At 45.4% G+C, this 23056-nt stretch overlaps 1 protein-coding gene across 1 annotated transcript; it reads left to right on the top strand.

Annotated features, from left to right (window-relative positions):
• The first annotated feature begins 536 nt into the window (after positions 1 to 536).
• LOC129697802 (probable bifunctional dTTP/UTP pyrophosphatase/methyltransferase protein) lies at positions 537 to 22795 on the top strand. Its single transcript, XM_055636428.1, has 6 exons — positions 537 to 672; positions 2691 to 3136; positions 5169 to 5259; positions 10503 to 10508; positions 16896 to 17009; positions 22575 to 22795. Exons 1-6 carry the CDS (start codon positions 549 to 551, stop codon positions 22787 to 22789), a joined length of 996 nt encoding a protein of 331 aa, XP_055492403.1. The 5' UTR covers positions 537 to 548; the 3' UTR covers positions 22790 to 22795.
• Positions 22796 to 23056: the final 261 nt, after the last annotated feature.

Raw genomic sequence — 23056 nt, 5'->3', positions numbered from 1 at the left:
ACGGGACATCTGCTTCCATTCATTCCTATGAAAATTGTGTACGAATGGAGACTTCCACCGGCCACCCGCAGCGTCCCACAGCTCCAGTAAAAACACGATGGTGCAGGAAGGGGTGGACCGTCCCGGGGAGTGACAATTCGCGCGGCGCTGACTTGCAGGAGAGGTAATTGATCAGCCCACCCGCGGCTTTACAGTTTTTAAACCTTGCTAACTTTTACAATATACTACCAATCAGAATTAAACTTGTTGCAGAGGAGAACGGTGCGTGAGCTGGAAATAAATCGTAGCGCTATCGTGTACCATTTTTGCATAAATACAGAAAAAACGCGCAAAAAGGATGAGGACAAGAACAAAGATTTAGCTATATAGGAATAGTATCAGGCCATTCAGCCCATCAAGTCTTCTCCGCCATTCAATGATGGTTGATCTATCTCTCCCTCCTAACTCCATTCCCCAATCTTGTTAATGGAGAGATCCATTCCATTAATTTCTGATTTTGGTAAAGGGTCAGATAAATGGTCGCGTATTCCTTGCCACCAGTGTAGAAGATGATGACGTTTAACATGGTGACACTTGTTGTTCCAGGTAACCAGCTGGAGACCAACGTTACTCTTTTTCATGAAGAGACAAAGGTGAAGTTCTCGGAACTGTCTGAGGAGCTTCTGTGGGACCGTGCTGGAGGAACACATAAACTGCTGGAGAAACTGTGGGTCAGGCAGCACCTGACTTAAATTAAATCAAAATTAAGGTTCTTGTATTGTGGCACATTATTGCTGTGATTTTCCACTTTAGGACACAAGTAATTTGGATATTCGATCTACGATCCCTTGGTGATTTTTAAATCTGTGGAATCTGTCCCAGAAGCTGTTTTCTTGGTCATTGACTCCAGATGAAAGAGCTTCAGACATTTACTCAGTGGTTCTTTTAGAAATTCTGTTAGAAAATCTAATATCTGCTTATATGTCCAAAATAAACATGCAAAATGAGGACTGGACTTTCATAGCGAATGTTGAAATCCAATGTTGCTCATTGCTCAAAATGTTTGTTGAGCCGTGACCCGAGTGTAATGTGCAGGAAGGAACTCCAGATGCTGGTTGAAACTGAAGATAGACACAAAAAGCTGGTGTAACTCAGCGAGGCAGGCAGCATCTCTGGAGAGAAGGAATGGGTGACGTTTCGGGGGCGAGGCCCTTCTTCTGACTTCTTAGGGAAAAGCGAAAAAAGAGATATAGACCATGATGTAGGGAAATAAAGAACAATAAATGAAAGATATGTAAAAAAGTGACAATGGTAAAAGAAACACATGTTTGTTGGCTGAAAAAGTGAATTTAACGGACTTAGGTAGAGGAGGGATGGAGAGAGAGGGAATGTCGGGGATAGATAAATCAACATTCATACTACTAGGCTGCAAGCTGAGTAATGTTGGAAATACAATAGCTGATCTACATTGCTTCACAAACACAAATATGACAGTAAGCAGTTCAGTTTCAGTTCAGTTTATTTTATTGTTACATGTACTGAGGTACAGTGAAAAGCTTTTGTTGTCTGCTCAGACAGGAAGTCTCTGCAGAGGGTAGTGAGGGGAGCAGAGAGGATCATTGGCGTCTCCCTACCCTCGGTACAAGAACTGTTCCAGAGCTGCTGTCTGAAAATAACACTGAGCATAGCAAAGGACAGACTGCACCCCCTCCACACACACCTGAAACTCCTGACATCAGGAAAGAGATACCGTAGCATCAAAGCCCGGACAACCAGACTGCTAAACAGCTTCCTTCCACAGGCTGTGAGGCTGCTAAACAGTCGCTACACCTGATTCTGCTGCTTTTGCACTGACAATTTAATAACTGGCACTGAGTAATAACTCTGGCACTGGCTCTGGCCACTTAAATCAGCTGCACTGGACATTTTATGACTGTTTTTTTACTTATATTTTAATGTTGCTTTTTTTTACCTGCACTTTTTAAACTATTCGTACTGTTTTATCAGGAACTGGATTGTTTTTTATCATTTTTATTTATGCATGAAATGTTTAAGTTTTAAGTGCGATAGTCCGGTATTCCCTGGGAAACGTCTTCTCATTTTGCACTGTACAATTGTTGCTTTGCAAGATGACAATAAAAGGATGATACCTGATACCCAGTCAGCAGAAAGACAGTTTCTGTTTTTAGTAAGACGACGTATACGAGGAGAAGGCCAATGCACGGAGGCCAAGAGGAAGACCAAAGCTTTGTTACAATGATAATTAATTTAGTTTAGAAAACCAACGTGGTCACAGGAAGAACGTACAAACTCCACACAGACAGCACCCACACAGGATCGAATCAGGGTCTCTGGCGCCCTAAGGCAGCAGCTCTTGCGCTGCGTCACCGGGTTGAAACTGCAGCTAAATCCCGATCAGAGGACTGGTGGAGGAATTGATGTCAATTGGGTCTCCGGCGCTGCAAGCATTGTAAGGCAGCAACGCCACTGTTGTGCCACCGTGGCTGCCCTTGGAAAGATTGACCTATCTTTCATGTTCACATCGTGGGGGTGATTTTAAGATGGAACTTTGATTGCTCTATGTTTTAATGGATGGTTTCATTCCAAGTTCAACCTTCATGTCTTATTTTCCATCATTTCTTTCTGATTGAGACTCATTGCTTCCGATAAATTATTCCCAGTCAAACGTTTTGGCACCTATTTTACTTCAGATTCTTTTGTTTCAAGGGACAAGGCAGGTGGCTATGGAATTCAGGCGCTCGGTGGGATGTTAGTTGAATACGTTCATGTGGACTTTTTGAACGTGGTGGGATTTCCCCTCAATCACTTCTGCAAGAAGCTGGCTGAAATCAACAGTTCATTGGAAAGCCAGTCTACGGCAAGCAATGCCACGTTTAGTGGTTCCGTAAACCAGGACAAGATGATGGATGCAGAAAAGGGCCTGAAGTCTGACCAAACTACACCAATGGAAGCAAAGCCAAAAGGTTTGGGTGCAACGCCACAAATCGCTACCACTGAGGCACGAGAGTCAGAAGTGCCCGACAGTTTACCAAGGACATCCGGCCACGTTGAGATGAATGAGGGCCTCCTCAAAGTGGCAGATCTGGTGTACGGTTTCAAAGTGTCAAAGGTGCCGAAATTACATTGTGAACAGAATTTATTTTGACAGTCAGAACCTTTTTCCCCCAAGATGGAAATATCAAATATTAAAGTGAGAGAGGAGGTGTGTAGGGCAAGTTTGTTTTACGCAGAGGGTGCATTGTGCTGCCAGGGTTGTTGGTGGAGGCGGATACGATAGTGGCATTTACAAGACTTTTGGATAAGTACATGGTTATGCGGTGAATGGAGGGGTTATGAATCGTGTGCAGATGGAACAGAGGTGTTCTACCTTATGGGTTAAATTACCTACAGTTATATTTAACCCCCACAGAACATAGAAAAGTACAGCAGTGAAACAGGCAAAGGCCCACAATATCTATGTCGAACATGATGCCAAGAGTTAATCTTGACATCATGTTTGACACAGACATTGTGGACCAAAGGGCCTGTTCCTGTGTTATACTTTTTTCTATGTTTTCTCTCATGGGTTATAATAACGTCTGTGTGTAGCAAAGGTCCTTGAGTTAAATTTGTGCTCATTTGGTTGGATAGCCATTTGTCGTTTCGTCAATGGTTTCTCTTCTAATTGCAATTCAAATATAACTACAAAGTGTGAAAGTGTTGCCACTAAAGCTGAACCATGGCAGGCCAGCCTGTGCTGCCCATGCCACTGTGAACTCTGCTGAACACACACACATGTGATGAATTTTTCCTTCGCTCCCATGTGATGAATGGTCACTTCTTCATCTTTGAATGGTCACTTCTTCATGTTTGTGAATTAATTATTGGTTAAATAATTAAAATATTTAAATTGGTTAAATAATGTGGAGATAATTGAGCGATGAATTGTATTCACAGATGTAATTAATTTTTTTGTCATTTATTAACTGTCAAATGTTTAAAGAGCAAAATTCAGTTTGTTAGCTTTTGTGAAACTTTTGAAGTGGGGAATTTTGTAAACATTATTCACTTTCTCAGCTGATTTAACTTTGTATCCCTATCTACGATTTGTAGTTATTATTTAACCTACTCACACGGTTTTTGGTTTTTACAATGCTAACTTTTCCCTAAGGCTGACTGTTGTGGTTTTAACCTGCAGGTCCTATTCACAGCCACCAAACTGAAAGTATTTTGCATCGGTGAGACCAAGCGTAGGCTTGGCGATCGCTTCGCCGAACACCTCCGCTCGGTCCGCAATAACCAACCTGATCTCCCGGTGGCCCAGAACTTCAACTCACCCTCCCATTCCGAATCCGACCTTTCTGTCCTGGGCCTCCTTCATGGCGAGAGTGAGGACCACCGTAAATTGGAGGAGCGTCATATTTCACTTGGGCAGTTTACACCCCAGCGGTATGAACATTGAAGGTACACAAAATTGCTGGAGAAACTCAGCGGGTGCAGCAGCATCTATGGAGCGAAGGAAATAGGCAACGTTTCGTGCCGAAACCCTTCTTCAGACTGATGGGGGGTGGGGGGGAAGAAGGAAGGAAAAGGGGAGGAGGAGGAGCCCGAGGGCGGGCGGATGGGAGGGTGGGAGGAGACAGCTAGAGGGTTAAGGAAGGGGAGGAGACAGCAAGGGCTAGCAAAATTGGGAGAATTCAATGTTAATGCCATCCGGACGCAAGGTCCCCAGGCGGAATATGAGGTGCTGTTCCTCCAATTTCCGCTGTTGCTCACTCTGGCAATGGAGGAGACCCAGGACAGAGAGGTCGGATTGGGAATGGGAAGGGGAGTTGAAGTGCTGAGCCACCGGGAGGTCAGGTTGGTTATTGCGGACTGAGCGGATGTGTTCGGCGAAACGATCGCCCATGAATGAACATTGACTTCTCTAATTTCAGGTAGTCTTTCTCCACCCCTTCTCAGCTCACCCTCAGCCCTCTGACTCCACCTCTTCTTTTCTTCCTCTCGCCCCCCCCCCCCCACCCTCACATCAGTCTGAAGAAGGGTTTTTACCCGAAACTTTGCCTATTTCCTTCCCTCCATAGGTGCTGCCTCACCCGCTGAGATTCTCCAGCGTTGTTGTCTACCTCTGAAAGTATTTGATGTGTTGAGCACACAAGATGGTTTAAGAAGCTTCGGACATTGCTCAGAGATTAAAGACCACAGTGGATGGGACAGAACCTCTCTTAGATGCGTGCGTATCACTGGGCTTAGTAGATAAAACGCCGGGAACTTCACAATGTGAGTGATCAGGCAATCGTGCTTAGGCTGATCGATTTCCCTGTAAAGTTTGTCCTTATTTGTCTTTGATCTTCAATCCACATCTTTCATGTAGATGTTTGTACAGTCGCCACTGAAAGTTTGAAACAAAATAGATACATGGAGTTTGGTGAGGCGGGAAAATAGAGTTGCTGCTTTCGAACGCCAGACACCCGGGTTCGATCCTGAGTACGGGGTGTCATCTGTACGGAGTTTATACGTTCTCCCCCGTTACGGACAGAATTAAGGGACAGAAGTTTAGGGGTAACATGAGGGGGAACTTCTTTACTCAGACAGTGGTAGCGGTGTGGAATGAGCTTCCAGTGGAAGTGGTGGAGGCAGTTTCGTTGGTATCATTTAAAAATAAATTGGATAGGCATATGGATGAGAAGGGAATGGAGGGTTATGGTATGAGTGCAGGCAGGTGGGACTAAGGGGAAAAAAAGTTGTTCGGCACGGACTTGTAGGGCCGAGATGGCCTGTTTCCGTGCTGTAATTGGTTATATGGTTACTGTGCGGTGGTTTCTCCGGGTGCTCCGGTTTCCTCCCACACTCTGAAGACGTACAGGGTTGTAGGTTAATTGGCTTTGGTAAAAATTGTAAATTGCCCCTAGTGTGTAGGATAGTGTTAGTGTACAGGTGATTGCTGGTCAGCCAAGACTCTGTGGGGCAACAGTGCGTCTCTCTAAAGTTTAAACATGGCACTAGTGTCCAGTAGATAGGGTATGTTGGTCATTGTGAGCAAGTTGGACCAAAGGGCCTGTTTCCTCGCTGTGTGACTATAACTCTGAGTCATTGACAATCTGTAAACATTGTTTAATTTAGCTTAGAGACACAGCGAGTAAACAGGCCCTGCGACCTACCGAGTCTGCACTGACCAGCGATCCCTGCACCTTAACACTATGGCACACACTTTGGGGATAATTTTACACATACACCAAGCCAATTAATCTACAAAACTGTACGTCTTTAGAGTGTGGGCGGATCCAAAATCAGTACCACGTTCCTGCTTTCTCCCCATATCCCTTGATTCCATTTGCCCTCAAAGCTATATCTAACTCTCACTTGAAAACGTCCAGTGAATTGCCCGCCAACACCTTCTGTGGCAGAGAATTCCACAGATTCACAACTCTCCGGCTGAAAATGTTTTTCCTCATCTCAGTCTTATGACCTCTAATCATGCAAACAAGATAGATGATGGTTATATTTTTAAGAAGGAACTGCAGATGCTGGAAAATCGAAGGTAGACAAAAGTGCTGGAGAAACTGAAGAAGGGTTTTGGCCCGAAATGTTACCTATTTCCATCGCTCCATAGATGCTGCCGCACAAGATGATGGTTATAGTTAAGAGACAACATTGCTACTGTTTCATATGTATTTTTGTATATATATATATATATGACAAATAAATATATATATATATATAATTAATGTTTTTTTGCATTGTTGTTGTCATTTGAAATTTGCGTTTAAGATTAAGATTAACTTAATTTGCATTTAAGATTAACTCGATCAGTCTGCAATACTACATTTCAGGATACAGAAACAAGGAACTGCAGATGCTGGTTTACAATAAAAGAAACAGTGATGGAGCAATTCAGTGGGTCAGGCAGTATCCCTGGAGAACATGGATAGGTGACATTTCAGGCCGGGGCCCTTGTTCACACTGATTCTAGTTTGGAGGGGAAGGGGGGAGGAAAGGACAAACATAGAAACATAGAAAATAGGTGCAGGAGTAGGCCATTCGTCCCTTCGAGCCTGCACCGCCATTCAATATGATCATGGCTGATCATCCAACTCAGTATCCCATCCCTGCCTTCTCTCCATACCCCCTGATCCCTTTAGCCACAAGGGCCACATCTAACTCCTTCTTAAATATAACCAATGAACTGGCCTCACCTACATTCTGTGGCAGAGAATTCCACAGATTCAGATGTGTAAAAAATGATTTTCTCATCTCGGTCCTAAAAGACTTCCCCCTTATCCTTAAACTGTGACACCTAGTTCTGGACTCCCCCAACATCGGGAACAATCTTCCTGCATCTAGCCTGTCCAACCCCTTTGTAAGTTTCTATAAGATCCCCCCTCAATCTTCTAAATTCTAGCGGGTACAAGCCGACAAAGTGTGACATAAGATAGGAAGACGCAGGTGAAGGGGAATATTGATAGGCTGATGATTGGACAAAGGGCAGATATGAAGAAACAGAAGATGTGTGACAATAGGATTGAAGAGTTGCGAATTGGGAAGCCAGAGGAAGGATTGTGGGTGAAGGTGGAGGAGGAGGGATAAAATAGGTGTGAGCCGGATTGAAGATTTGTGAATAGTGAAGACAGAGGAAAGAATATGTGGGGGGGGGGGAGGGAGTAAAATTGGGTCTGTGGGGCAGAAAGGGGAGGGCGAGCAAGCATTGTTAGAGGCAACCTAAACTTTCTATTCAATTACCATACCGTTGGGTTGTAAGCCACCCAAGCGGAATATAACCATATAACAATTACAGCATGGAAACAGGCCACTCGGCCCTACAAGTCCGTGCCGAACAACTTTTTTCCCTTAGTCCCACCTGCCTGCACTCATACCATAACCCTCTATTCCCTTCTCATCCATATGCCTATCCAATTTATTTGTAAATGATACCAATGAACCTGCCGCCACCACTTCCACTGGAAGCTCATTCCACACCGCTACCACTCTCTGAGTAAAGAAGTCCCCCCTCATGTTACCCCTAAACTTCTGTCCTTTAATTCTGAAGTCATGTCCTCTTGTTTGAATCTTCCCTATTCTCAAAGGGAAAAGCTTGTCCACATCAACTCTGTCTATCCCTCTCATCATTTTAAAGACCTCTATCAAGTCCCCCCTTAGCCTTCTGCGCTCCAGAGAATAAAGACCTAACTTATTCAGCCTATCTCTGTAACTTAGTTGTTGAAACCCAGGCAACATTCTCGTAAATATGTTCCTCCAGTTTGCGTTTGGCCTCACTCTGGCACTGGAGGAGGCCCAGGACAGAAAGATCAATATGGGATTGGGAAGGGGAGTTGGGTAATTCGAGAGATGCCTTCCATCAGAATATGACTTGTTTGATTTTTTTCCTCAGGCATTGAGTTGTTGTGATAATTAGCCACTTGGGAAGCAGATTTAATAATAGCTTTCAAAAGAATATTACACATGCAATTTGGAAAAGAGGGTGAATGCTCATCTATGGGAATAAATCGGGGACATGAGATTAATTGGATAATTCCAAGAACTGAATATTTGGCACAAGCTTGATTGGTTAATAGAACCATGCATTTCCCGTGGTTCAAGTAAATTCTTGTGAACGTTACAACCTGATAGTAATAACGCGAACTTACTGTAAATCTTTTATATTTCAAATTCACTTAAAATATTTATTGTCCAACGCACCCAAAATTAAGGTTGAGGATAATGGAAAAGCTTTACAGGCGTTAGAGGGCAACTGAACAGTTGAGCTGTGTCTCCCGTTAGCCATTTCCAAATAAGTAATTATTCTTCCCCCATTACTATTTGAGGGCAGGACCGTGGCGCAGCGGCAGAGTTGCCGCCTTACAGCACCAGTGTCCCAGGTTCGATCCTGCCTGTTCGGAGTTTGTACGTTCTCCCCGTGACCGTGTGGGTTTCCCCCCGGGTGGCTCCAGTTTCCTCCCACACTCCAAAGACGTGCGAGTTTGTAGGTTAATAGGCTTCGGTAAAGATTGCAAATTGTCCCTAGTGTGTAGGATCGTGCTAGTGATCGCTGATCGGCACAGATTCGGTGGACTGAAGGGCCTCTTTCCGCACTGTATCTCTGAGCTAAAACACAACTATTAAACTATTATGTCAATGTATGCCAAAGCAAACTCAATGCAAGCATTTATTTCAAGAGGGCTTGTACACAAAATTAGGGATATAATATTGAGGCTCTATAAGGCGCTGGTCAGGCCGCATTTGGAATATTGTGAGCAATTTTGGGCACCATTTCTGAGGAAGGATGTGCTGGCTCTGGATAGGGCCCAGAGGAGGTTTACAAGAATGTTCCCATGAATGAGTAGGTTAACCTATGATGAATGTTTGTCGGCGCTTGGCCTGTACTCGCTGGAGTTTAGAAGAATGAGGGGGGCCCACATTAAAACAGACAGAATAGTGAAAGGCTTGGATAGAGTGGATGTGGACAGGATGTTTCCACCAGTGGGAGAGTCTAGGACTCTCTAGTGGAAGAGTCTAGGAGTCATAGCCTCAGAATTAAAGGGCGTTCTTTTAGGAAGGAGATGATGTGACATTTCTTTAGTCAATGTGTGGTGAATCTGTGGAATTATTTGCCAGAGAAGGCTGTGGAGGCCAAGTCAGTAGATAATTTTAAGACGGAGATACAGTAGATAGATTTTTGATTAGTACAGGTGTCAGAGGTTATGGGGGGAAGGCAGGAGAATGTGGTTAGGAGGGAGAGATAGATCAGCCTTGATTGAATTGCGGAGCAGACTTGATGGGCCGAATGGCCTATTTCTACTCCTATTCCTTATAACCTTATAAAGTTGTTCAAGGAGGCTTAGGTAGCTTTAATTCCACCTTTCGCCCAGGTGAAGTGTTGAAGTGTCATTGTTGAGAGGGTGCAAGTACAGGATGTCATGTTTTCAACAGCAGGGTCCAGTAAAACGTATAAAATAGGAATCTGGAACAGATTTTAAGATTGAATTCATTGATATAAAATCGAGAGAAAATTAAACCTGCATAAGCATCACGTTTTTAATCTGATGGAACGTATAAAGAAGGGTTCCGACCTGAAAAGTCACTTATTCATGTACTCCAGAGATGATGTTTGATCCAATGAGTTACTCAAGCATTTTGCATCGCTTTTAAAGGGCTTTCACACGGTGCGACCTGACTTAACAAGAGTTTAACATCGTGGGAACCTCCTGCGATAACAGTACGGCATTCGTGGACCACCGAGGACCTCCGTGGCGCTAACGGCAGGTAGTCGTGTAACTTGTTAAGGTCGGGAGAAAATTCAAACATTGCAACATTGTATGAACGCAGATGCCAGTGCGATATCCGTGCAATATCCGTAATGATGACTCCTGCGAACGGTAATATGGGTTGAGCACAACCCCGGCTGAAAGGAGGCCATCGACAAGCAGATGTACGCCTTTGAAAATTTTTTGGCATTGGCTTTTTTAAATGTTTTATGTAATTTATGTTTTTCTGTGTCTTGAGTTCTATGTGCAATTCCTTTTCAGTTCCAGGTATCAGAGCGTTGGAATCAGGATGCTGCCAGAGGCCACTCCCCCCCTCCCCCCCCCCCCCCCCCCCCCCCCCCCCCCCCCCCCCCCACCCACACACACTTACCGGGCGCAGGTGGGCATTGGGGAGTCTGAAGACGTCTGCCATGGTGCAAGCCATCTGGAACTTGGTCATCTGCTCATTGCCAGACCAGTGGAAAACCCCACTGACCGAGGAGTCCATGTAGGGAGGTATTCCGCATCAGCAGAGGGACCGCACAGTAAAGCAAAGCAAGATTCCAGCTGCGATAGTTTACAGTCAACTGTTCTCCCTCTACCACCCCCCCATCTCTCCCCCTCGCTCACTTAGTGTACTCCAGATAGCCATGGGAGTCAGTGGGTTTATAGTGGATGTCGGTCAAAAGTCTATCACCTGCAATGGAGATATTGAGGTCAAGGAATGGTAGGGAAGTGTCGGAAATAGTCCAGGTGTATTTAGTGCCGGATGGAAGTTGGTGGTGAAGTGGATGAAGTCAGTCAGTTGTGTGTGGGTGCAGGAGGTGGCCCCAAAGCAGTCGTCGATGTAACGGAGGTAGAGGTCGGGGATGGGGCCCTGGTATGTATTGAACAAGGATTGTTCGATGTACCCAACAACGAGGCAGGCGTAACTGGGGCCCGTGCGTGTGCCCATAGCTACGCCTTGTGTTTGGAGGAAATGGGAGGAGTCAAACATGAAGTTATTGAGGGTAAGGACCAGCTCCGCTAGGCGGAAGAGAGTATCAGTGGACAGATATAGGTTGCTTCTCTGGTCGAGGAAGAACCGGAGGGCATTGAGACTAGTATACAAAGATACTAGTATACTAAGAGATTAGTATACAAACCTAAAGCACAAGGCATTGGGGGTTCAGTATTGATGTGGATAGAGAACTGGCTGGCAAACAGGAAGCAAAGAGTAGGAGTAAACGGGTCCTTTTCACAATGGCAGGCAGTTACTAGTGGGGTACCCCAAGGCTCAGTACTGGGACCCCAGCTATTTACAATATATATTAATGATCTGGATGAGGGAATTGAAGGCAATATCTCCAAGTTTGCGGATGACACTAATCTGGGGGGCAGTGTTAGCTGTGAGGAGGATGCTAGGAGACTGCAAGGTGACTTGGATAGGCTGGGTGAGTGGGCAAATGTTTGGCAGATGCAGTATAATGTGGATAAATGTGAGGTTATCCATTTTGGTGGCAAAAATGGGAAAGCAGACTATTATCTAAATGGTGGCCGATTGGGAAAGGGGGAGATGCAGCGAGACCTGGGTGTCATGATACACCAGTCATTGAAGGTAGGCATGCAGGTGCAGCAGGCAGTAAAGAAAGCGAATGGTATGTTAGCTTTCATTGCAAAAGGATTTGAGTATAGGAGCAGAGAGGTTCTACTGCAGTTGTACAGGGTCTTGGTGAGACCACACCTGGAGTATTGCGTACAGTTTTGGTCTCCAAATCCGAGGAAGGACATTATTGCCATAGAGGGAGTTCAGAGACGATTCACCAGACTGATTCCTGGGATGTCAGGACTGTCTTATGAAGAAAGACTGGATAGACTTGGTTTATACTCTCTAGAATTTAGAAGATTGAGAGGGGATCTTATAGAAACTTACAAAATTCTTAAGGGGTTGGACAGGCTAGATGCAGGAAGATTGTTCCCGATGTTGGGGAAGTCCAGGACAAGGGGTCACAGCTTAAGGATAAGGGGGAAATCCTTGTAAAACCGAGATGAGAAGAACTTTTTTCACACAGAGAGTGGTGAATCTCTGGAACTCTCTGCCACAGAGGGTAGTTGAGGCCAGTTCATTGGCTATATTTAAGAGGGAGTTAGATGTGGCCCTTGTGGCTAAGGGGATCAGGGGGTATGGAGAGAAGGCAGGTACGGGATACTGAGTTGGATGATCAGCCATGATCATATTGAATGGCGGTGCAGGCTCGAAGGGCCGAATGGCCTACTCCTGCACCTAATTTCTATGTTTCTATGTTTCTATGAGACCATCCTGGTGGGGGATGGAGGTGTAGAGTGACTGGACGTCCATGGAGAAGATGAGGGGGTGAGGGCCTAGAGAATGGAATGCGCGGAGAGGACGGAGAGTGTCTGAGGTGTCTTGAACATAGGCAGGAAAGGATTTAACCAAGGGGGATATGATGGAGTCAAGGTATGTGGAGATGAGTTCAGTGGGGCACGAACAAGCAGAGACAATGGGTCTATCATTTCTTAATTCCTTAAATTCTGTTTAATATATTGAAGCATTGCAGACTGTTTGATGAGTTTCAAATACCAAAGCACGCATTGGAGCCCCAAGCAGGGGTTCAAGATAGAATGCAGGAGTATACTTAGACTGTAGGGATATAACATGGAAACAGGCCCACCGTGTCTGCACCGGCCAGTGGTCACCCTGTAGGGACAATTTACACAAGCCAATTAACTTACAAACCTGCACATCTTGGGGATGTGAGTGGAAACCGGAGCACCCGGAGAAAACCCACACAGTCTCAGGGAGAACGTACAAGCTCCGTACAGACAGCACCCGCAATCAAGATTGATCCCAGGTCTCTGAGGCAGCAACTTACCGCTGCACCTCTGTGCCATCCTAAATGGAAATCGGTTATGGTGGGAGGGTTTGATGAGATGAATTTGGGAGTTAAAGGAGCTACAGATCTTGAGGGCTACCCAGTAAGGAGTAAGAGAGATGCCAGTAACTGCAGATGCTGCAGGGTTAAGCAAGACACAAAGTGCTGGAGGAACTCAGCAGATCATGAGGCATCTGTAATAATAATAATAATAATAATAATAATAATTTTATTTATAGAGCACTTTAAAAACAAACATAGCTGCAACAAAGTGCTGTACATCACTAATCATTGACAAAAAAGTTAATACACACCAAAATATAACAATCAAAAGAAATAGTAGGAAAAGACATGCAATATAAAGAAACATCAAAAACACCACAAACAGAAGCAAAGCCTCAGGCATGGACAAAAGCCAGGGAGTACAAATGTGTTTTAGCACTGGATTTGAAGATGGACAGGTAAATAAACAGGTGGTGCTTCGATAAACAGGACACTTTTTCAGTCTCGGGAGTATGGTTTGTGGAATGCAAAGTCAAACAAGCAACAGGGCCCAAATTAGTCATCCAGACCACATTAAATAATGTGTGGTGAGGAACAGCAGATGCTGGTTTATACCAAAGATGGACACAAAGTGCTGGAGTAACTCTGCGGGTTGGGCAACATTTCTGGAGAAAAAGGATGGGTGACGTTGACTGACTCACTGAGTTTCTCCAGCATTTTGTGTCTATCCTCAATAAATATGTTGTGCTTCCTTTTTAATCTGCATACACAGCGATGTGGCTGAATCTGTCATATTGAAGGATTGATTTAAAAATATATTTTAATCAGAAATGATCCACAGACTGCTATTTTGTTTGAAGGTAGAAAAATGTTTGATATTGAGATGAAGTTTCTGGTTATAGCACAGTATATAAAATAGTTGACAAAGAGATATCTCTTCAGTTACGTTTTTTTTAAACTGTAATTTTTTCTTTTGCAGGAGTTTATGGAGTTTTGACATACAAATTGGCAAATGCATATCAAGATATGGTTCTCACGCTGTTTAACCTGCCACCATTGTTGGGAAACGTTAAGTGTTTCCAACGACAAAGTCAAAACATGTCAAATTTCTTTCCAGGAAGTTAAATAAGAGCATTGCAGTGAGTTTTGGACAATAGACAATAGTTGCAGGAGTAGGCCATTTGGCCCATCGAGCCAGCACCGCCATTCACATGATCGTGGCTGATCATCCACATTCAGTGCCCCGTTCCTGCCTTCTCCCCATATCCCCTGACTCCGCGATCTATAAGAGTTCTATTTTACTCTCTCTTGAAAGCATCCAGAGAATTGGCCTTCACTGCCTTCTGATTTCACTCTTGGTTCAAGATCCACTCTTTAACTTCTCAATTCAGAATTACAGTAGCTTTCATTGCACAATTACATTTTCTCACTGAATCCCGAGGTCAAGTTTAAATTCAATTGCAACTTTAGCTGAAGAAGTAGAGCAAAAATAATTAGATTTACGATCACTCTCAACAAGTGTCTAGATCTTAGATATGAATTTAAGGGGCAAATGAATCATGTTAATTTTTTTTGCGATTTGTCCATTTTTGGGCAAATCATTTTGTTAGTTCAAGTGACTTGGCCACCAAAGTTAATTGAATGATGATTGCCATTGCGCTAAATTCCAGGCTATAACTGCTGGGCGGCACAGTGGCGCCATGGTAGAGTTGTTGCCTTATAGTGTCAGAGACCCGGGGTCGATCCTGTCCACAGGTGCTGTCTGTACGGAGTTTGTACGTTCTGCCCGTATCCTGCGTGTGTTTTCTCTGAGTTCTTCGGTTTCCTCCCACACTCAAAAGACGTACAGGTTTGTAGGTCAAGTGGCGTGGTATGATTGTAAGTTGCCCCTATTGCCCCAAGGACATGGCAGACCAATTGAATAACTACTTTGGTTCTGTCTTCACTAAGGAACACATAAATAATCTGCCGGAAATAGAAGGGGACCGCGGGTCAAATGAGATGGAGGAACTGAGTGAAATCCAGGTTAGCCGGGAAGTGGTGTTAGGTAGAGTGAATGGATTAAAGGCCGATAAATCCCCAGGGCCAGATAGGCTGCATCCCAGAGTACTTAAGGAAGTAGCCCCAGAAATAGTGGATGCATTAATGATAATTTTTCAAAACTTTAGATTCTGGAGTAGTTCCTGAGGATTGGAGGGTAGCTAATGTAACCCCACTTTTTAAAAAGGGAGGGAGAGAGAAAACGGTGAATTACAGACCAATTAGTCTAACGTCGGTAGTGGGGAAACTGCTAGAATCAGTTATTAAAGATGGGATAGCAGCACATTTGGAAAGTGGTGATATCATCGGACAAAGTCAGCATGGATTTATGAAAGGTAAATCATGTCTGACGAATCTCATAGAATCTTTCGAGGATGTAACTAGTAGAGTGGATAAGGGAGAACCAGTGGATGTGTTATATCTGGACTTTCAGAAGGCTTTCGACAAGGTCCCACATAAGAGATTAGTATACAAACTTAAAGCACACGGTATTGAGGGTTCAGTATTGATGGAGAACTGCTGGAAAACAGGAAGCAAAGAGTAGGAGTAAACGGGTCTTTTTTCACAATGGCAGGCAGTGACTAGTGGGGTACCGCAAGGCTCAGTGCTGGGACCCCAGCTATTTACAATATATATTAATGATTTGGACAAGGGAATTGAATGCAACATCTCAAATTTGCGGATGACACTAAGCTGGGGGGCAGTGTTACCTGTGTGGAGGATGCTAGGAGGCTGCAAGGTGACTTGGATAGGCTGGATGAGTGGGCAAATGCATGGCAGATGCAGTATAATGTGGATAAACGTGAGGTTATCCACTTTGGTGACAAAAACAGGAAAGTAGACTATTATCTGAATGGTGGCCGATTAGGAAAGGGGGAGATGCAACGAGACCTGGGTGTCATGGTACACCAGTCATTAAAAGTAGGCATGCAGGTGCAGCAGGCAGTGAAGAAGGCGAATGGTATGTTAGTATTCATAGCAAAAGGATTTGAGTATAGGAGCAGGGAGGTTCTACTGCAGTTGTACAGGGTATTGGTAAGACCACACCTTGAGTATTGCGTACAGTTTTGGTCTTCACATCTGAGGCAGGACATTCTTGCCATTGAGGGAGTACAGAGAAGGTTCACCAGACTGATTCCTGGGATGTCAGGACTTTCATATGAAGAAAGACTGGATAGACTCAGTTTGTACTCGCTAGAGTCTAGAAGATTGAGGGGGGTTCTTATAGAAACTTACAAAATTCTTAAGGGGTTGGACAGGCTAGATGCAGGAAGATTGTTTCCGATGTTGGGGGAGTCCAGAACAAGGGGTCACAGTTTAAGGATAAGGGGGAAATCTTTTAGGACCGGGATGAGGAAAACATTTTTCACACAGAGAGTGATGAATCTCTGGAATTCTCTGCCACAAAAGGTAGTTGAGGCCAGTTCATTGGCTATATTTAAGAGGGAGTTAGTTGTGGCCCTTGTGGCTAAAGGGATCAGGGGGTATGGAGAGAAGGCAGGTAAAGGATACTGAGTTGGATGATCAGCCATGATCATATTGAATGGCGGTGCAGGCTCGAAGGGCCGAATGGCCTACTCCTGCACCTATTTTCTATGTTTCTAGTATATGTAGGATAGTGTTAGTGTGGGGGGATCGCTGGCCGCCCCGGACTCGGTGGGCCGAAGGGCCTGTTTCTGTGCTGTATCTCTAAACTAAACTAAACTATATCAGGCAAGATTTTAATATTTAATTTTTATCTTCCTCCTGCCCAAAAAAGGAAACATCTTCACAGACGATATACCGCAGGCAGAACTTGACATTCTTGGACATGTTTGGAAGGAAGACAAGATCGATCTCCTGTTAAGCAAGCTCTCTCACAGATGCAAACCAGGTAATACAATGTCCCTCAATCTGCTCTACGTTGGAAGTTGTCTATCTGCTCATTCTTTGAATTACGGGGAATTTTATTTGCCTTGGGTTGATCTATTGATAATTTCTTTACATGGGACATGTTGCAGTGTGGGCAAGTTGGGCTGAAGGGCCTGTTTCCACTCTGTATGACTATGGCTCAATAAACAGATCTGATAACAGTATTTAAATGTAATTGTAAATAATGAGCTTCACTTTAGAAAAAAGCTTTAACCAATTGTCTGCGGGTAATCTGTTGGAACCCGAGAATCTGTTGAAAAGTGGAGAATATGCTTTATGCCCAATAAGCACAGGACATAAAAGGCTAAAACACTTTAATCAGAGGGTTGTGAATCTGTGGAATTATTTGCCACACAAGACTGTGGGACCAAGTCAGTGGATATTTTCAAGGCAGAGATAGATTCTTGATTAGTACAGGTGTCAGAGGTTATGGGGAAAAGGCAGGAGGGTTAAGGGCCTGTCCCACAAGCATGCGACTGCATGCGGCAAACGCGACCAAACCAAAAGCGGGGGCCGCGCAGGGGTCACGTGGCGGTCGAGTGATCCCGTAGGAGTTGACGTGAAGTTCGAGCAAAGTCCGCGGGAAGTTCGCGCTAGGCATACGCCATCAAGACGCTGTGTACGGCGTCAAAACGCGGCGTACGGCTTCGAGACGCTGCGCACGCCCGTCGAGGGCCTCAATGCGGCTGCGGGCCGGCAGGCCGTTGCCGCGCGGAATTTTTGAACAGTGTCAGTTTTTCGGAGCCCCGCGCGATGTTGGGACCAGCTCCGCGCAACTCTACACGACTCCGGCGATCGAAGTCGGACCGGCCCCGTGAGGCCGTACGGCTCAAGTGACCACGTTAGGTCGCGCGTGCCGCATGCAGTCGCATGCTCGTGGGACAGGCCCTTTAGGAGGGAGAGATAGATCAGCTATAATTGAATGGCGAAGTAGACTTGATGGGCCGAATGACCAAATCACTTACGACATTATCCTATCACTTATGACCTTATTAATCCAATGTGTGTGCACCGGACTTTGTGTAAAAATGCTAAATTGATTATAATTAGTGCTTTTTAGCATCTGTTTGCTATTCAGTACAACAGGCTGCTCAGCCGACTCGAGTTCTTCACTGTTCCTCGAAACAGCTGTTATGAGGAAGCAAAAAAAGCCTCTGGGAACAGTGACAAATGTTGCTACATTTCTCTGCGGAAGCCTTTCTCGAGGTTAGAGATGAGCGTGGGTTTATGTTTGACAACGGATTCTGAGCCAGAGAATTCAGAAGATCGAAAGGGTGAAGGAATGAAATAAAGTCAAGGAAATAGTAGAAAAATTAATGAAAAGGGGAAAATAATAAGTGTGGGAAAATAATAAGCAAATGAATGATTTTAGTTTAGTTGAGGGATACAGCACGGAAACAGGCCCAACAGGCCCTCCATACACTAGCACTATCCTACACACTAGGGATAATTTACCATATTTACCCAAGCCAATTAACCTACAAACCAGTACGCCTTGGAATGTGGGAAGAAACAGGAGCACCTGGGGAAAACCCACGCTGGTCATGGGGAGAACGTACAAGCTCCATACAGACAGCACCCATAGTCTGGATCGAGCCCGGGTCACTGGTGCTGTAAGGCAGCAACTCTACCGCTGCGCCACCATGCCACCCGCTTTGTGGGACCATTTGCTTGATATATACTTTCGTACAAAAATAATGGACTTTGAACATTTGCAAGATATCGGCGAGACCAAGCGCAGGCTCGGTGATTGTTTCGCTGAACACCTCCGCTCAGTCCGCCTAAACCTGCCTGATCTCCCGGTTGCTCAAAACTTTAACTCCCCCCTAATTCCCAACCTGACCTTTCTGTCCTGGGCCTCCTCCATTGTCAGAGTGAGGCCCAGCACAAATTGGAGGAACAGCCTCATATTTCACTTGGGCAGCTTACACCCCAGTGGTATGAACATTGACTTCTCTAACTTCAAGTTGCCCTTGCTTTCCCTCTCTCTCCATCCCTTCCCCCTTCCCAGTTCTCCCACCTGTCTTACGGTTTCCGACTACATTTTATCTCTGTTCCGCCCACTCTCCTGACTTCAATCTGAAGAAGCGCCTCGACACGAAACGTCACCCATTCCTTCTCTCCAGAGATGCTGCCTGTCCCGCTGAGTTACTCCAGCATTTTGTGTCCACAAGATGTAGAGGTTTTAAATTTAGAACCAGTGGCTCCTTTTTCCTCTGAACTTGTTTAAGGGCATTTTATTCTAAAACATTTATGGATTTTGGCTAAAGTACTTCTCCACTGATCTAACGTTCTCGATGCTGTTACTTCTTGTAAGATATTGCAGATTGTGGAATTTGAGTTATTCAGTGAACGTACTAAGCTTGTTTAAAGTTACAACAGAATCAAGATCAACTGGGAAAGTAACCAGGCAAGACAGATGGAATTTAACTTGGATAAGTGCAAAGTAATTAATCTTTTGAGAAATTAAACTAGGACAGGACATGCACGGTGAATGCCAAGACTGTGGGGAGTGTTGTAGAGCAGAGGGATGGGGGTATTTTATTTTTGTTATTAGAGATACACCGTGCAAATAAGTCCTTCAGCCCATCGAGTCCATGCTGACCATTGATCCCCTGTAAACTTGTACTATGTTATCCCATGGTACACAGTAGGGTCAATATACAGAAGCCAATATACCTACAAGCCTGCTTGTTTTTGGAGTGTGAGAAGAAATGAGAGGATCCGGAGAAAACCCACCTAGTCATAGCGAGAACGTACAAACTCCGTACAGACAGCACCCGTAGTCAGGATCGAACCAGGGCCTGTGGTGCTGTGAGGCAGCAGTGCCGCCCTAGTCACCTTCAATTCGGATAGGAGTTGAGAGATGGTGCTGGAGGTGTAGAAGACGGTGATTAGATTGTGTGCAGATCTGATGGCCATGTTGTCAATAGTCATGTGATTAAGCTAGAGTGGGTGCAGGAAGAATTCACAAGGATGTTGCCTGAATTGAGTGCTTTAGTTATAGGGAGATACTGGATAAACTGGGATTGTTTTCCATGGAGCTAAGAAGGTTGAGGTGTAACATAGAGGCTTATAATACCATGAGGAGCATCGATAAGGTGAATAGCCATGGTCTTCTTCCCAGAGTAGTGTTGTCTAAAATTAGAGGACGTCTGTTTAAGTTGCGAGGGGAAAGTTTTAATGGAGACCTGAGGATCACATTTTCACGCAGAGGGTGTTGAGTAGATGGAAAAATCAGCAAAAAGAAATGGTAGTGGTGACTGCAATTACAAAGTTTATTGGACATTTGAACAAGTTTATGGGTAAGAAATGTTTAGAATATGGGGCAAACGCACAAAAATGGGACTAATTCAGATTGGTATCGATGAGTTGGGTTGAAATGCTTTATGACTCTTTCATAATGACTGAAATAATTAATGTTCCTAAGTTATTGGAGCAGAATTAGGCTATTCAGCCCATCAAGTCTACTCTGCCATTCAATCATGGCTGATCTGTTTTTCCCTCTCAACCCCATTCTCCTGCCCTCCCCATAACCCCTGACTTTAATGCCCCTGTCCAATTTAGGAAACCTGAACGGAAACCTCTGGAGACTTTGCGCCCCACCCAAGGTCTCCGTGCGGTGGGGCGCAAGGTGGTTCCCCTCCACCACCTGCAACCTCCGGCAACCACCTTCAACAAGCATCGCAAGAGAGAGATAAGATCAACAAGATACATTTAATTGTCATTTGGACCCCTTGAGGTCCAAACGAAATGCCGTTTCTGCAGCCATACATTACAAACAAATAGACCCAAGACACAACATAATTTACATAAACATCCATCACATTGCTGTGATGGAAGGCCAAATAAACTTATCTCTCCACTGCACTGTCCCCCCCCCCCCCCCCTCCCCGATGTCAGAGTCAAAGTCAAAGCCCCCGGCTGGCGATGGCGATTGTCCCGCGGCCATTAAAGCCACGCCGGGTGGTGCGAGGTCGCACACCAGGTCTTGGTGTTAGAGCCCCCGGCGTGCGCTCGCAGAGTCCCGCGGCCATTCCAAGCCGCGCGGGGCGGTGATGTCAGGCCCCGCTCCAGGAGCTCTTCGACCCCGCAACTCGGGCGGGAGAAGTCGCCGTTGCGAGAGCCCTGAAAAAGCGGTCTCCCTCCAGGGACCCGCGGGCTCCCGGTGCCGCCGTCCACAGACCTGCAGTTGAAGCCTCCGACTCTCCGGTCGGGCCGCAGCAGCAGCAGCAGCAGCGCTCCTCCACCGCTCCACCCGCTCCGGACTCGGCCAGCTCCGCGACGGTGAGGTGAGTCGTCGGCACCAGAGTCCCCAGTCTCTTCCTGTTGGAGGCCGCTCCTCATTGCAGCCCCAACGATAACGGAGACCCGACGAGAAGAAAAGGTCGGGTCTCCCGTGCAGGGAGAGATTTAAAAGTTTCCCCCCTCTCTCCCACCCCACCCCCACCCCCCCACACACACACCCCCCCAACAAAAAAATAACAAAAACTACATAAAAACATAGACAGAAAATAATAAAACGCGAACGGGCTGCAGAGGCCGCTGCTGACGAGAGTCGCGCCGCCCACCGTCACAATTCCGGCGATTAAAACGGCAACCTATCGCGGCCAGTTTTGAATTTTTTGAAATAATCGCTGGAACATAGAAGAGGCGGAAACCACTTTCGACCATTAGGGAGACTGATAAAAACCTCCGGGAACCGCACGGAAACCTTGGATGGGGCGCAAAGTCTCCAGAGGTTTCCGTTCAGGTTTCCCAAGTGGGACAGGGGCATTACTTATCAAGAATCTACGAAGCTCCACTATAAAAATATCCTGTGACATGCAGGGCCATCTTAATGCATGGGCACGCTGGGCAGTTGCCCGGGGCCCCAAGAGCATAGGGGCCCCATGCTAATCTATGTATTGTAGAATGTTATTGTAGAACATGAAAACGGAGAAGAACATCGCAAGTGCACAAAGGCATATTTGATTCGGCATAAAGAAACTGGAAGTGTAGTGGCCCCAGTGCACTGCTTTGCCCGGGGGCCTAGAATGCCATTAAGATGCCCTGTTGACGGCCTCCACAGCTTTCTGTGGCAATGGATTCCACAGATTCACCACCCACTGACTACAGAAATCCCTCCTCATCTCTTTCGTAAAGGTACTTCCTTTTTACTGAGAATATGGTCCGAGACTATCCCACTAGCAGCAACACCCTCTCCACATCCACTCTATTATAAGCTTCCATTCCATTTCCCAGCAGAGAGATATCTTGTTGTGTCTTGCTGTGTAGTTTATCCATGCATTGAAGATAGGCAGAAAATGCTGGAGTAACTCACCGGGACAGACAGTATATCTGGACTGAAGGAATGGGCGATGTTTCGTGTTATCCAAGGTCCTTCTCATACTCGAGCACCAGAGAGGAAATGAATGCAATCTTCCACTTTTCCCTTGTTTTGGGTCTGTGTCCACACTGTATCACTCTATGACTGTATGAGCTTGCATCGATTGATGAATGGAACAATCTTCCTTGGGTTTTCCAGGATGTGGCCTTCTCCTGACTGAGATTGTGCTGTATGATCGGAAGACCAAACCCTGCAGAGCCCTCCTGCAGAACCTCGGCTTGATGATGGAGAGTGAAGGGAAGGAGAGGAGTGGGTCCGAGTACAGGAAACTCCTACATAACCACGGCTTCACAAACGTGCACATCAAGCACACAGGAACTATTCTGGATGTCATTTTTTGCACGAAGCAGTAATTCTTCTCACAGAACTTCAGATGCTGGTTTAAACCAAAGATAGACACAAAATGCTGGATTAACTCAGCAGGACAGGCAGCATCTCTGGAGAGAAGGAATGGGTGACGTTTCGGAGTCTGAAGAAGGGTCTCAACCCGAAAGGTCACCCATTCCTTCTCCAGAGATGCTGCCGGTCCCGCTGAATTACTCCAGCATTTTGTGTCCATCTATGGTCTTTTAATACGTTTGTTTGTCACTCTCATTTGGGGGTGGCAGCAACATTCAAGC

Source organism: Leucoraja erinacea, chromosome 6 (genome assembly GCF_028641065.1).
Source record: "Leucoraja erinacea ecotype New England chromosome 6, Leri_hhj_1, whole genome shotgun sequence".
Classification (NCBI taxonomy): Eukaryota; Metazoa; Chordata; class Chondrichthyes; order Rajiformes; family Rajidae; genus Leucoraja; species Leucoraja erinaceus.
This window is presented reverse-complemented; position numbering and strand designations above follow the sequence as displayed.

What these genes read in the sequence shown, in the direction of transcription:
- LOC129697802 (XM_055636428.1), top strand. Translation starts at nt 549, where the DNA reads ATGATGACGTTTAACATGGTGACACTTGTTGTTCCAGGTAACCAGCTG. An exon ending in TGAGGAGCTTCTGTGGGACC is followed by an intron (nt 673 to 2,690) that starts GTGCTGGAGGAA and finishes ATTTTACTTCAG; the next exon opens with ATTCTTTTGTTTCAAGGGAC. An exon ending in AATTACATTGTGAACAGAAT is followed by an intron (nt 3,137 to 5,168) that starts TTATTTTGACAG and finishes GACATTGCTCAG; the next exon opens with AGATTAAAGACCACAGTGGA.